Source organism: Macaca mulatta, chromosome 3, assembly GCF_049350105.2.
Source record: "Macaca mulatta isolate MMU2019108-1 chromosome 3, T2T-MMU8v2.0, whole genome shotgun sequence".
In the NCBI taxonomy this organism is placed as follows: domain Eukaryota; kingdom Metazoa; phylum Chordata; class Mammalia; order Primates; family Cercopithecidae; genus Macaca; species Macaca mulatta.
Genome location: NC_133408.1, coordinates 88,792,360 through 88,806,689, shown reverse-complemented (window position 1 = coordinate 88,806,689; position 14,330 = coordinate 88,792,360). Strand labels below are relative to the sequence as shown.

Here is a 14,330-nt window from a genome sequence, read left to right as displayed (position 1 = left end):
GCAAATTAAAACCACAGTAATAGATATTACTACACACCCATTAGAACAGTTAAAGTTAAAAATACTGTCAATTCCAAGTGAGGTAGAGGACGTGGATCAACTGACACTCATACATTGATGGTGGAGGTGTAAAGTGGTATAATCACTTTGGAAACACAGCTTAACAGTTTCTTATTGTATTAGTCCATTCTCACACTGCTACAGAGGACCGCTCCAGACTGGCTAATTTATAAAGGAAAAAAATTTTAATTGACTCACAGTTCCACAGGGCTGGGGAGGCCTCAGGAAACTTAAAATCATGGTGGAAGCGGAAGCAAACACATCCCTCTTCACATGATGGCAGGAAGGAGAAGTGCCAAGCAAGAGTGGGGAAAGCCCCTTATAAAACCATCAGATCTCATGGGAACTCACTCACTATTACAAGACCAGCAGCATGAGGGTAACCGCCCCTATGGTTCAATTACCTCCCACCAGGTCCCTCCCATGATACGTGGGGATTATGAACTACAATTCAAGACGAGATTTCGGCGGGGACACAGCCAAACCATACCACGTTTTTTTTCTTCCTTGAGACAGAGTCTCACTCTGTCGCCCAGGCTGGAGTGCAGTGGTGCAATCTCAGCTCACTACAACCTCCGCCTCCCGGGTTCAAGCGATTCTCCTGCCTCAGCCTCCTGAGTAGTTGGGATTACAGGTGTGTGCCACCATGCCCAGCTAATTTTTGTATTTTTAGTGGAGACAGGGTTTCACCATGTTGGTCAGGCTGGTCTCAAACTCCTGATCTCATGATCTGCCCGCCTCAGCCTCCCAAAGTGCTGGGATTACAGGTGTGAGCCACCATGCCCGGCCCATATCACTTATAATGTTAAATGTATACTTACTATATGACCAGCAGTTCCACTTATAGATATTTACCCAAGAGAAATGAAAATGTGTACACAAATGGCATGTACAAAAATGTCCACAGCAGCTTTATTCATAATAGCCAAAAACTGGAAACAATCCAAATGTCCAAAAATGACTAGATGGACAGATCATGGTATATCCCTATAATGAAAATAGTACTTAGCAATAAAATAGATCAATCTACTGGTACATGCAACCAAATAAATGAGTCTCAAAAACATGTTGAGTCAAAGAAGCCAAATACATTAAAGGACATATGCAATTTCATTTCTATGAAATTCTAAACTGGCAAAACTAATCTAGTGATAAAAATTGGACCAAGTGTTGCCAGGGATGAGGGACTGACCACAAACAAGCACAAGGAAATTCTCTGGGGTGATAGAAATTTTCTATATCTTCATAGGTGGCATTTACACTCAAAATTTATGCATGTTGCTGCATGATTTTAAAAATGTGTTCCTGACATTTATAAATATAGTACTAAATAAACACTAAAAACTAAACAAATATGTCATTACTATATTTAATAATATTTGTTGGTATTACAAGTGGAATATTTATCTCATTTACATTTCTAGATGATTATTACTAGAAGAGGCTACTGGTATGTTTATTTTTCTTATATGCAGAGACTTTATCAAATTCTTTTATTCTGTTTTTTTTTTTTTTTTTTTTTGAGACGGAGTCTTTGCTCTGTCACCCAGGCTGGGGTGCAGTGGCGCGAACTCGGCTCACTACAAGCTCCGCCTCCTGGGTTTACGCCATTCTCCAACCTCAGCCTCCCGAGTAGCTGGGACTACAGGCGCCCGCCACCTCGCCCGGCTAGTTTTTTTTGTACTTTTAGTAGAGACGGGGTTTCACCGTGTTAGCCAGGATGGTCTCGATCTCCTGACCTCGTGATCTGCCCGCCTCGGCCTCCCAAAGTGCTGGGATTACAGGCTTGAGCCACCGCGCCCGGCCTATTCTGTTATTTTTAAGCAAAGTTTTTTGGGGTTTCTAGGCATATAATCATATAATGACCAAAAGGAATATCTTAGGCTGGGCATGGTGGTTCACGCCTATAATCACAGCACTTTGAAAGGCTGAGGCAGAAGGATCACTTAAGGCCAGGAGTTCGAAACCAGCCTGGGCAACAAAGCGAGACCCCCGTCTCTACTAAAAATAATTTTAAAATTAGCTCAGCATTGTGGTGCGTGCCTGTAGTCCCAACTACTTGGGAAACTGAGGCAGGAGGATTGCTTGAACCCAGGTGTTTGAGGTTGCAGTGAGCTATGATTGCACCACTGCATTCCAGCTTGGGTGGCAGAACAAGATCCTGTCTCATTTTTTAAAAACAAATATCTTCATCTTTTATTATCCAACATTTATACAGGTTATTTTGTTTACTTCTCTTATTGCATGTGCTATTGTGCTAGTCTCTAAAAGAATAGTAATAATAGTGATTACCAGATGCCCTCTCCTTTCTATACGTTAAAGGAAACATCTGAACATCTAAGTGTTTAAAATACTACTCATAGGAATTTTTGTAAAATCTTTATCAATTTGTAGTTTCTATTTATACTTTGTTAGAAATGATTTTTAAATTTTTTCAAATGACTTTTTAGCATTTATTAATAAAACATGTTTTTTCCCCTTTATATTGTTGATGCAGGCTAGGCACAGTGGCTCATGCCTGTAATCCCAGCACTTTAGGAGGCTGAGACGGGAGGATAGCTTGAGCTCAGGAGTTGGAGACCAGCCTAGGCAACATAGTGAGATGCCTGTCGCTACAAAAAAACCAAAAACTTAGCCAAGTGCGGTGGTACATGCCTGTAGTCCTAGCTACTCAAGAGGTTGAGGCAGGACGATAGCTCAAGCCCAGGAGATCCAGGATGCAGTGAGTTATGATCTTACCACTGCACTCCAGCCTGGGTGACAGAGCAGGACCCTGTTTAAAAACAAAAAATAGTAAATGCAATGAAATATTATTGATGTCCTAATATTGCAGAAGTTTGCTTTCCTGGTACAAAACCTCTTGAATTATTCTTTTGATAAAGTACTACTAGGTCGGTGCAAAAGTAAACCCCAATTACTTTTGCAGCAACCTACATTCTCTTTTGGATACATATTCACAAGCTAACTTGAACTTTGGGGTTTTTCTGATACTATCTTTATGAAGTTACAGTAAGGCTGGCTTCATGAAATGATTCAAGGAGTTTCCTCTTTTTCTCTCCCCTAAAATGGTAAAAATAGTTTAAGAATCCATCATTCCTTAAAGATTGCAAAGGACTTAATGTGAAACTCCCAAGTCTCCGTGACATTTTTAATAGTAGATATTTAATGTCCAATTTTTCTATGGTAATTAGCCTCTTCATGTTTTCTACTTCTTGGGTCAATTTTATTAGAAAGTCATTCATATCTCCCAGGTTTTCAAATGTGTTGCTTTTGAGTTTTAGTTGGTAATTAGTATTTTAATCTCTTTCTGCATCAGTGGTTATCTCATTTCTCATTCTTGCATAATTTTGTTCACTTTAAAAATCAGGATCATGACAGAATTATCTATCTTATTGGTGTTTTCAAATAATACAAAAAGGAATTGGGCTTACTTACTCAAGTTTTGAGGTTTTCTATTTTATTCATTGTTATCTTTATTGCTTACTACCATTTTGTTCCTAATAAAGATATATACATATGTCTTAATACATTTACAGTAATAAAATATACATATTTATAGTTTATATATTTTTTATTTGTGAGATGCCAAATTCTCTCTGGAGATGTAAAATTGTAACATCAACCAACCACCCACTTCCACACACTCATGGTTCTTACTGTGCTTATTTTAAAATTTTTTTCATAGCATTTATTTATGATCTTCTAACAAAACTTATGTTACTTACATATAGCTTATTGTTTATCCTGTCAATTTTACATGACTATAAAGTCCACAAAGGTTGGGAACTTCCGTCTGTTCACCGATGTATCCCAAAGCCTAGAATGGTGCCTGACACAAGGTAGGTGTTCAATAAATTGTTAGATAATCATCACATGACTCATTTTACCTAGGCAAAGAGCAAAACAGAAATACTACAGGTGTTCATTCATTCACCAAGATCGAGTTCAGCATCTACTATGTGTCAGAACTGTCCTGGTGTTGACACAAGTCCCCACCCTTACCAAACCAACAGTTTAGGGCATATGAACAGGAATGGGAGGCAGAAGGATACTGCGGATCAATGAATAAATATATTGGCTTTACAAATGTACTCTGTATTTCTTACTAATCTCATATTGGCTGCAGTATCTCACTTTTCGATTCTATTATCCTTTACTCCACAATCCTAACAGTTTAAAATGTCAGTTTGTCAAATCCTTTAAACGCAGAGGAGATTCCAAAAGAGACAAAGTCTTTGGGCGGTAATTGCCCATCAACTTTACCACCTTTAATAGTTTCCCAACGCGCGCAAGTGTAAAACCTAGACCATGATAGGACTACGGTGTAAATGGAAGGTGCTTCACTGAGGGTCCCGGCTGCCTTCTGCAAAGGCGAAGGTCGCGCCGGCCACGCGAGGAAATCTGCCTCGCTCACAACTAACAGGCGCACATCAATACTTCACCAACCGAGGGAGCCCAAAATCACCACACGCGAAAGTCTCTGCCGGCGGACACGTTGCACAGCACGCCCATGCGCACGCGCAGCCCCTCCCGAGCCTCCACTCGCCGTCTTCGCCCCGCCTTCGGACCGGAAGGAGTTGTTGGCGCTTCCGTTGGCCTGCGACCCTGTAATTGCCTCGGTGATGTCGTGGGTTCAAGGAGCGTCCTTGGTCCGGGGCCCTGGAGACAAAGGGGACGTGTTTGACGAGGAGGCAGACGAGTCGCTCCTGGCGCAGCGGGAATGGCAGAGCCACATGCAGAGACGAGTCAAAGTAAACGTGGTGTGGACGGCGCGGGGTGCTGGGTTGTGGAAAGAGGCACGGAGTTGTGAAGAAGCTGGGTCCAGAGTGGCCCCAGCCTGGCCCGGCGCTGCCCTCTTTATCCCTAGGAACCCGGTCCGACCCGCGTCTTGCTAGGATTTCTCAATGGTTACTTGAAAGCGTGTAAAACAACAAGACGCGTTCTTTGAGCGCCTAGGGGGTGCGTTAGAAGCTGAGGACCGACCAAAATTAACTATGTCTAGACTTTGAACAGTTTGCAATTTGTTGAGGATCGCAGGGAAAGGAGCTGGGGAGAAACATACACTAACTATACTAATTATGGCTGTCAAAGGACGTGTACGCAGTTTAAATGGGTTGCTTGAATGGGTGGGGAGCCTAAAGTTAAGGAGTGGTGTTTATCAAGACATATTGAAAAGATGAACTTAAGCATGCTGTCAGAGGGCAATAAGGGAAAACTAATGTGGAATACTGGTGTCTAGGTAAGGGAATATTAAAGTTGGTTTCTTTTTTATTTGTTAGATGTAAGTTTTTCATCTCTAGTTTGTCTCACTATTCATTGAAACTGAGCTTAATTTCTGTGTGCAGCCTTCAGAACCTAGTTGTGGGTGAGGACCGAGTAGTGAGGTCCACATCAACTTAATATATTTGCCAACCATTAAATTGCCGCTAAAGCTGCAGTTGGGAATCTACCTTGTTTAATATTTCAGTAAAGTGGTATTTGCTTAGCCCAAAAACCATATTGTCAATTACAACAATGCTTTATGTGAGACTGGGGCTATGCTAGTAAGTATTGAGCATCTTGAATGCTGTGGCACCGTGAGAGATGCAGAACGAAATCACTACCCACACAGCCTTTGCAGGTTAGTTGAATTTGGGTATTATGCAAAATTTCTGAAACCAGACTTCTCATCATCCTTTTTTTAAAACAATTTCCTCTCTGCTTTGCTGTGTCTCCTCACCCACCCACACCATTCCAATCAGTTGGCAAGACCCCAGATGTGTAATTTTCCATGTATCCTTTTTGTGAATACGTTGCTAACCCTGGGTTTTGTTTTTTGTTTTTTGATCTTTTGAAGTGGTTAGAAAAGTGTATTTTGTGCTTAGGATATTTTTCTAAGGCATCACAAGTTACACATCCAAACTCTTCAATGATATAATATTTTATATTCTAAAGGAGAGGCCTTTAAAGAAAACTTGTACATTATTCTACTATAAATCCAATTGATTCACCTACCAACAGAGCCTAGAAAGAAAGAGACGTTACAGAAATTGTCTACTACATAATGGTCAGTTGATTCATTGTATTTATGGTTTTCCTCCTTCTTGTAAGGTCAAAACTATGTATTCTAGCTCTTTAAGGAGTAAAAATACACTAAATGTCCCATCCTGTTGATTTCTACCTGTGAGATACCACACAATATTAGTAGTCAGGAAAGAACAGGAAAATATGAAGTTTGTCTCTTAAAAAATATAAAAATGTATGGTGAAACCCTGTCTCTACTAAAAATACAAAAATTAGCTGGCCGTGGTGGCATGCGCCTATAGTCCCAGCTACTTGGGAGGCTGAGGCAGAAGAATCACTTGAACCTGGGAGGTGGGGGTTGCAGTGAGCTAAGATTAAGCCACTGCACTCCAGCCTGGGTGACAGAGCGAGACTCCATCTCAGAAAATAATAATAATAGTAAATATATATATATATATATATATAGTTATGATTTTAAAACATCAAGCATTACAGACTGTGAAATTAAGTAAGAACTTTCTGTATGAGGCCAAAGATACATTTAAAACATATACAAGAAGATTTTTTTCCTGAGTAGAATGCAAACTTTGTTTTATATTAAGCTTCTGTGAATTTTCAAAATGTAAACTACCAGGGCTTTTCCACATCAGACAAAAATCAGGAATGTTCACCTTCACATCCAAAAAGAAAAATTAAAAAAAAAAAAAATTCAAGTAGAAGTTCAGCAAGAATGATTTAAAATATGAAATGAATGCCCAAAATTTTAAATTTTCAACAGAAAGTTCAATTTGATGGATCTCTCACTAAACTTCAGTTTGAAACAACAACAAAAAATACTGTTTACTAAAACATAAAAAACACTTCCAGAAAATTATCCAATTTGAAAAATAAAAAATGTAACCCATAGTAAATAAGAAAAATACAAGAGAAAATCATTTATTGGAATCAAGAGAATACCATGGACTTAAAAACTTCCTAAATCATTAGCTTATCCTATATCACCATGTGTAGAAAACTATAACTAATTAATGTAAGATAGTTTTTATTAGTTGCATAACCTAAAAATATGAGGAAATTTTGGAATATATCTCTAAAAAGACGACTGAATTGTCACTGAAATATATATTTCTTGAGACGGTGGGCAAAGTTCCCGTTTATGGGAAATATCTTCCTTTTTTCACATACATGAAACAGAAAAATTACATCAAATGAGAAATATTTTTCTCTAAAATAATCTTAAATACCCCAATAATGCAATACTTGGGAAATGTAAATTTTCAAAACTCAGACTTGAAACAGGTTATTATTAAACAAATATACATAAATCTTATTGTTTGGCATGATTTTTCAAAAATTAGAGAACTATTTAAACCCCATACTGTGCTTAAATCATATTTCAAACTTACATACCTAGTGCTTTTATGTTCTGAATGTAGAGTCTTCAATTTAATGACAATCTAGACTGAACCCTGTAATATACAAGCAAGTCACAGTTCACTTCAAACCAAAAGGAATAATTAGTCTTCTGTTTTTATCAAAATCATGATATTAAGATAACTATACAATTTAACTAGGATTTATCTGTGGCCAGTGATGGACCCAGAGAGCATTGTCTTATGGCATTCTGTGAAAGTCTTTGTTCCTTCTTTTCTTTTGGCTTCTTCTGAAACATCTTTTTCATCCGCCTCTCGTTCTTCCTCCAGTTTTTTCAAAGGTTGAGCAGATTCTGATAATTTTTTTGAAGGGTATAGCTGTGGTCTGTGCCTTTTTGAAGGACAAAGGCAATCTGCCACAAATATCATACAGAGTTCTAATAACAGTCCAGAATGCAGAGTTGCTAAAGGAAAAACAGTATATGATCCCCACACTGGCAATCCAAGGTCTTCAATAAAGTAGTTATGGCAAGTCCTGATCCACATAGATAGCTGAAAGAGTGCTGACATCCTACTCATCTGAACAGAACCTGGACCAAACCATGATGAAATGGGTTCAATACTCTTCCACTGTTTATCACTTAAAAAGTTTATGAAGTCCTTCTTAGTCCTTGGACCCTGAAAGTGCCTAAATTCACTATCTTTACAATCATAAATAGTAGGAAGAGCAGTTATTGTAAACTGTTCAGTCAGTCCTGACTGCTCTGTGACATCTACTTTCACAACATTAACCTCAGATATTCTCCCCATTCAGCAAAACTTTCGCATTCCGGTTGAAGGTTTTGACAAGCAGGGCACCACAGGGCATAAAATTCTATCATCCAGTCTCCTTCCAGGAGCTCTGTCCAGTTCTCGTCCATGATGATACGTATGTTGCTCTGCTGCCTGTGGGTCCAGGAAGCACCCCAAAGCAACAGTACCAGGACTGCCAGGGGAACTACAAGACTCCTGGAAGGTGCCATGTCTGCCACTTGCCCACCTCACAGCAAAAGTGGAGGCCCAATTCTAAGTTCTTTAAAAACTGTGATTATCAGTGTTTTGAAAATTGCCCAGTAACTCTAGACTTCAAAAGTGGATAAGTAATGATAAACCAATAATAAACTTATGAGAAGCATAGTCTGCTTTAGTTATATTGTTATGCCATATTATGGTCAGTAACACAGTAAAGGCCTAACTCATCAGCTTTCTAAATTGGTTCTGTACTTTTCTAGAAAAGCCTACATGTGGTATACTCGGTGTTAGTTACAGCTGCAGTTCTCCATTACTTATTTTTAGGAAGGTTATAGAGATGGAATAGATGCTGGAAAAGCAGTTACTCTTCAACAGGGCTTCAATCAAGGTTATAAGGAAGGCGCAGAAGTCATTTTAAACTATGGACGACTCCGAGGAACATTAAGGTAATTTTTAAAGTCTAAATGCTGGATCATTTTAACCTCAATACTACCGGAGGATGTTTCTGTAAAAATAAAGTGTTTAAACTGAAGTGCTTTTCCTTGTGCTAAATATGCTAAAGTGTGTCACAGAACATAGAATTATATTGCCTTCAAAAAGTCAAAATCGTTATCAGCTCATCCACTTTAATATGTGAACTACATATTGTCCTTTCGTGCAAAGCAATGGTAAGAAGATGTATACTTCTGCTACCTGAACAATTATCTATCTCATTAAAAGGTCTTCAGATTTTGAATAAAACTTTTAATACTTCCACACAATGTGACAGACCTCTAGACTAGAAGTACATAATGAAAATAGTTGGTAATTAAGAGAAAATTGATTTCATTTACTTTAGTCCTGAACATTGAATACTTGTCAGGATACCATTGCAATAATGGCATATATCAGAGCCAAGTGGTCAAATGATACACAGAGCCAGGAGCCTAGCAGCCTTGTCCTCTTTGATGCTTTACACCAAGCTTGTCCAACCAGTGGCCGGCATATCACATGTGGCCCAGGACAGCTTTGAATATGGCCCAACACAAATTCATAAACTTTCTTAAAACATTATGAGCATTATGAGATTTTTTTCATGATTATTTTCTTTTTCTTTTTGAGTCATTAGCTATCATTAGTGTTAGTGTATGTTATCTGTGGCACAAGACAGTTCTTCCAGTGAGGCCCAGGGAAACCAAAAGATTGGACACCCTTGTTTTATACCCTTTAAACTGCTCTTGGTAGAGAAAAAAAAAAATGCTTCAAAGAAGCACTCATTTTAAAGAAGAGTAGATGATAAAAGTTAACAAAACAAAACCGAAAAATTTATTGTGTTTGGCGTTTTAGAAAATCCAACATTAGGAACCAGAATTTAGTCTGCTACAGTAGGAAAATAGTCAAATGTGAATATTCACATCATAAAGTTAATGTTATATAACCTTAGAAAGCTACTGCTGAATCTTTTCTATCAGTGGATTCTATTTTTAAATACTTTTCATAACCATTATTTTATGACATGGCTGATATTAAATCTGTTAGGACTGGAAGCATTTTTACCTTTTTCAAAGAAATTGTTAGTAGTTCAGCAAACAATGTCTACTCTGTGACATAAGCCCAGGAAAGTGAAGTCTCTTTAAAACTTTTTTTCTCTAACCTTCATTCTTGATGGCAAGCAACTATATGCTTAGAACAATGGTTTTCAACTTTGGTTGCACCTTGAAATAAACTCTGAAACTTTAAAAAAAAGATACCCCCAGAGATTCTGATTTAATTGGTCTGGAGTATAATCTGGGCCCTGATAGGTTGCAGAGCTCTTCAGGTGTTTCTAATGTGCATCCATGATTGAGAATTGCTAGTTTAGAAGCTGTTTAATGTCCTTAAAGAAGAAACTAATTTTTCTTTCTTGGAGTTGTATTCATCTTCAACAGATATTACATAGTCATGAGAGAAAAGTATAAAATCAGGAAAAGTGTATATAGAGTTGTGAAAGAGGGGTTATGAATTATAAACAGTTTTATGATTAAGTCCAATTGATAAACAGTCTTATATTTTTAAGTCCTATTTTGCTATTTAACCCTTGTTTATATTTTTGTTTAGTGCTTTGCTCTCCTGGTGTCACCTTCATAATAATAATTCAACTTTGATCAATAAAATAAACAATCTTCTGGATGCAGTTGGCCAGTGTGAAGAGTATGTGCTCAAACATCTGAAATCAATCACTCCACCGTCCCATGTTGTAGATTTATTGGACTCCATTGAGGATATGGACATTTGTCATGTAGTTCCAGCTGAGAAAAAGATTGATGAAGCTAAAGATGAAAGACTCTGTGAAAATAATGCTGAGTTTAACAAAAACTGTAGCAAGAGCCATAGTGGGATAGATTGTTCATATTTAGAATGTTGTAGAACGCAGGAGCATGCACATTCAGAAAACCCAAGCCCCACGTGGATTTTGGAACAGACAGCCGGTTTAGTTAAACAGCTGGGCCTATCAGTAGATGTATTACAACACCTCAAATAACTATAAAATTATCTTCCCTTTTCTAACGAAAATAATGTTCAGAACATTAGGTTTCCTAACAATCGAAATTTGTACTGGTTTCTGCATCAAACACCTCAACAGTAGGGTTATCCTTTATGGAAGTTTGAAATTAACACTATTGTCTTCAAAATTAACACTATTAAATGTAATATAAGCCTTTTTTCTTTGTCGCTGGTAATTTTTATGTAGTTTAAGATATGGTCAGAAATTTCCATTGTCATTGACATTTCCAAACTTGTGGTCAAAATGAATTGTTTTCAGACTCATTAGCAAAAGTGAACAAGAATTAAACATATTTAGAAGGACCTATCCCTTCTTCTACCTCCTGTCACTATTGGGTGGTCAGGACCTTACCAAACCAAAGTTATAAAAATAACCTAATAGTTAACATAAATATAGACAGACATATATATATATACACACACACACACACATATATGTAGATACATATTGAAATCAAGAGACTGTGAGAAACTGAAGCAATGTTTATGCTGTTGATTAAATGATTAACAGCAAAATACTAAAATGTTCTGGTTTGTGTTAATTAAAAGTAAGGACATTCAGTTTTGTGAAAAATACAGAAAATATATTTTATGCTAAAGTTTAAGGAAAATAGCTAGTTTTTCTAAGTAGTAAGGAATTAATAATGTTGCCTAACAATGTGCCAGATTATTTTAAACTGCAGTATTTTTCATATTCACATAGGAGTAAAACACTGAAACCACTGACTTCTATATTACCTTGAACCGATATTCTTAGTCTAGCATGGACAAAATTAGATTCAAATTTTTGCTCCAGGACCTAAGCATATCAGAATCAGGAGAGGATTTCTCATCACTTTTATTCACCTGAAACACAAGTTTATATGAGATACCTGACTTCAAAGGCACCGAAATAATTGTCCCTCATTGGTAGCCTTAATTGCTCTTTTGCCCCTATTTATACCTACCGTCTAAGCTGAAAGACAGGCATATTGAGATGAAGAATCTGACAAAGTATATCTTTTCAAGAGATTAAAAATGTATTACTGTGATCTTATGACCCTCCTCAAAGTTCACAGAAGAACATTAAGAAATGGAAGCAACAAATTTGAAATCAGAAAGCCATATTAAGTTTCAGGATTTATTAAAACCCACTGAAGATACCAGTGCCATTTGACAGCTGGCTAAAAAAAGTTCTTCTCTCTCTCCAGATGTAAAGACTGTTTCAGAGATTTACTAGTTTGTCTAGTTATATGTATCTTTCCATGTTTATGGACACAGCCAAAATCTCCACTCCACATGGAATATGGGTATTATAAGCAGCCCCTAAAGTCTTAATGTTGCTGTGCCGTGCATATAGATATGAAATACTTACCTCTAATGATGCATCTCAAGGCCACCCTAAGTAAAAATGTCATGAGTGTGGTAAATCTTGAGATTTTTATCTAAGCTTTTCCTGATAAGATTCCCTGAAGATAACACCCCTTGCCACCATTGGCCACATATGGTGTATTTGTACAGATTTTCATAGAAAATGAAATCAGGAGAATTAGCTAGTTGAGACTATTGGGTTGAAAACATCTCTTGAACTTGTTTGGCCTTTTTAAAAGTACAGAAGTGGCCGGGCACAGTGGCTCACACCTGTAATCTCAACACTTTGGGAGGTGAAGGCAGGAGGATCACTTGAGTCCGAGTTCAGGACCAGACTGGGCAACATAGTGAGACCTTGTCTCTAGTAAAATGAAGAAAATCCGCTGGGTGCAGTGGCTCACACCTGTAAGCCTAACACTGTGAGGCCAAGGCAGGTGGATTGCCTGAGCTCAGGAGTTCGAGACCCACCTGGGCAACATGGTGAAACCCCGTCTCTACTAAAATACGAAAACTGAGCCAGGCATGGTGGCATATGCCTGTAATTCCAGCTACCAGGGAGGCTGAGGCACAAGGATTGCTTGAGCCCAGGAGGTGGAGGTTGCAGTGAGCTGAGATTGCGCTGCTACACTTCAACCTGGTGACAGAGCAAGACTCTGTCTCAAAAAAAAAAAAAAACCGACAGGCATGGTGTTAAGTCCCTGTAGTCTTAGCTCCTTGGGAAGCTGAGCTAGGAGGATCATTTGAGTGCAGGAGGTTGAGGCAGCCGTGAGCCAAGATCGCCACACTCTACTTCAGCCTGGGTAACAGAGCAATACCCTATCTCTGAAAATATGAAATACAGAAGTTACTGGACTGCAGAGGAATGTTAATGGCATGCTCATTCTACCTGTGTTCCATGAACATGAGCCTTTGTACTAGAACCAAGAATGAAGGCAAAGAAAGCTTACTTGCCTTGGGTTTCTTGCCTTGCCTCACATGTTGTAGGCCTGCCAGGTCTTCCCATGAGAAGACCCTGCATAAGCATAAATGAAAAATGGTAAAGCAAGATTGCCCCAGAGCTGGCACAGCCAGAGTTTCAAGGCCCAGAACCCAGACATTAAACTGAGTGGTGTGGCTTCCTTAGAAACAAATTTCATCTAAAATAAGTTACTTCCAGGTGCTGATGTATCTGAGGTTTTTAAAAAGGGTGGTAAGGAAGCCCACAGCACCACACTTTTCTGACATTTCAGTTACTAGAACTGTTGACACCACCAAAAATGTGATATGTAGAGGGAGCAGGCAGCTGAATACACGTACCTGTGTCCTTACCTAATATATATCCTTTACACTGCTTATTAACTGCTTTGTGGGAAACCAAAATAAAAGCCTCAGCCAAGTCTAAGCTGTGATTCTTACCCTCTTCCAACTAAGGTTAGAGCTTTGTTCTTAGAACTAAGGTTCCAGTCTAAGACACAGGAGAAAGAGAGACAGAGAGAGAGAGAGAGTGTGTGTGTGGGTGTGGGTGTAGGGATGTGTGTGTATGTGTGTGTGTGTACAGGAAGTGATCCACCGAGCAGGCTTCTTGTTCTACAGAAATTCCCAAATCTCTGTCATGAAGATATTTTACCACCATAGTTGCCTTTCTTGCTTCTGCCCCTACTTAATGCCTTTTCTGAACAAACATGCTGGAGTAGGAGTCTTTCATCACTGTCTCAGATTCTTAACCCCTTATGCACTCTCCAGCTTTAAACTACTTTTTGCTAAAGTCACACAACTGCCCATCACTGACTTGTTTTCAGTCCTACCATTTGTCTCCTCTCCATCATTGGACATGAACCATCTACTGATTATACATACAATCCCTTCTCCTTGCCTTCTCCAGCAACCCTTTTTCTTGTCCTGCTTATTACTATTCCCTGTCATTTTGCTAACTCTCCCCGACTCTGACTGCTGCTTAGATGTAGGGATTCCCCAGAGTTTTCACTGTTGGACCTCTTTGTTTTTATACTCTGACTAGATGGTCTCACCCAT

At 38.5% G+C, this 14,330-nt stretch overlaps 1 protein-coding gene and 1 pseudogene across 1 annotated transcript; one reads left to right on the top strand and one right to left on the bottom strand.

Annotated features, from left to right (window-relative positions):
• Window positions 1–4,630: 4,630 nt before the first annotated feature.
• On the top strand, window positions 4,631–11,129 carry YAE1 (YAE1 maturation factor of ABCE1). Its single transcript, NM_001194130.2, is given in 3 exon segments — window positions 4,631–4,811; window positions 8,772–8,893; window positions 10,524–11,129. Coding segments are annotated over 3 exon segments (681 nt in total). The 5' UTR covers window positions 4,631–4,682; the 3' UTR covers window positions 10,954–11,129.
• On the bottom strand, window positions 7,619–8,909 carry LOC144339861 (thioredoxin-related transmembrane protein 1 pseudogene; annotated as a pseudogene).
• Window positions 11,130–14,330: the final 3,201 nt, after the last annotated feature.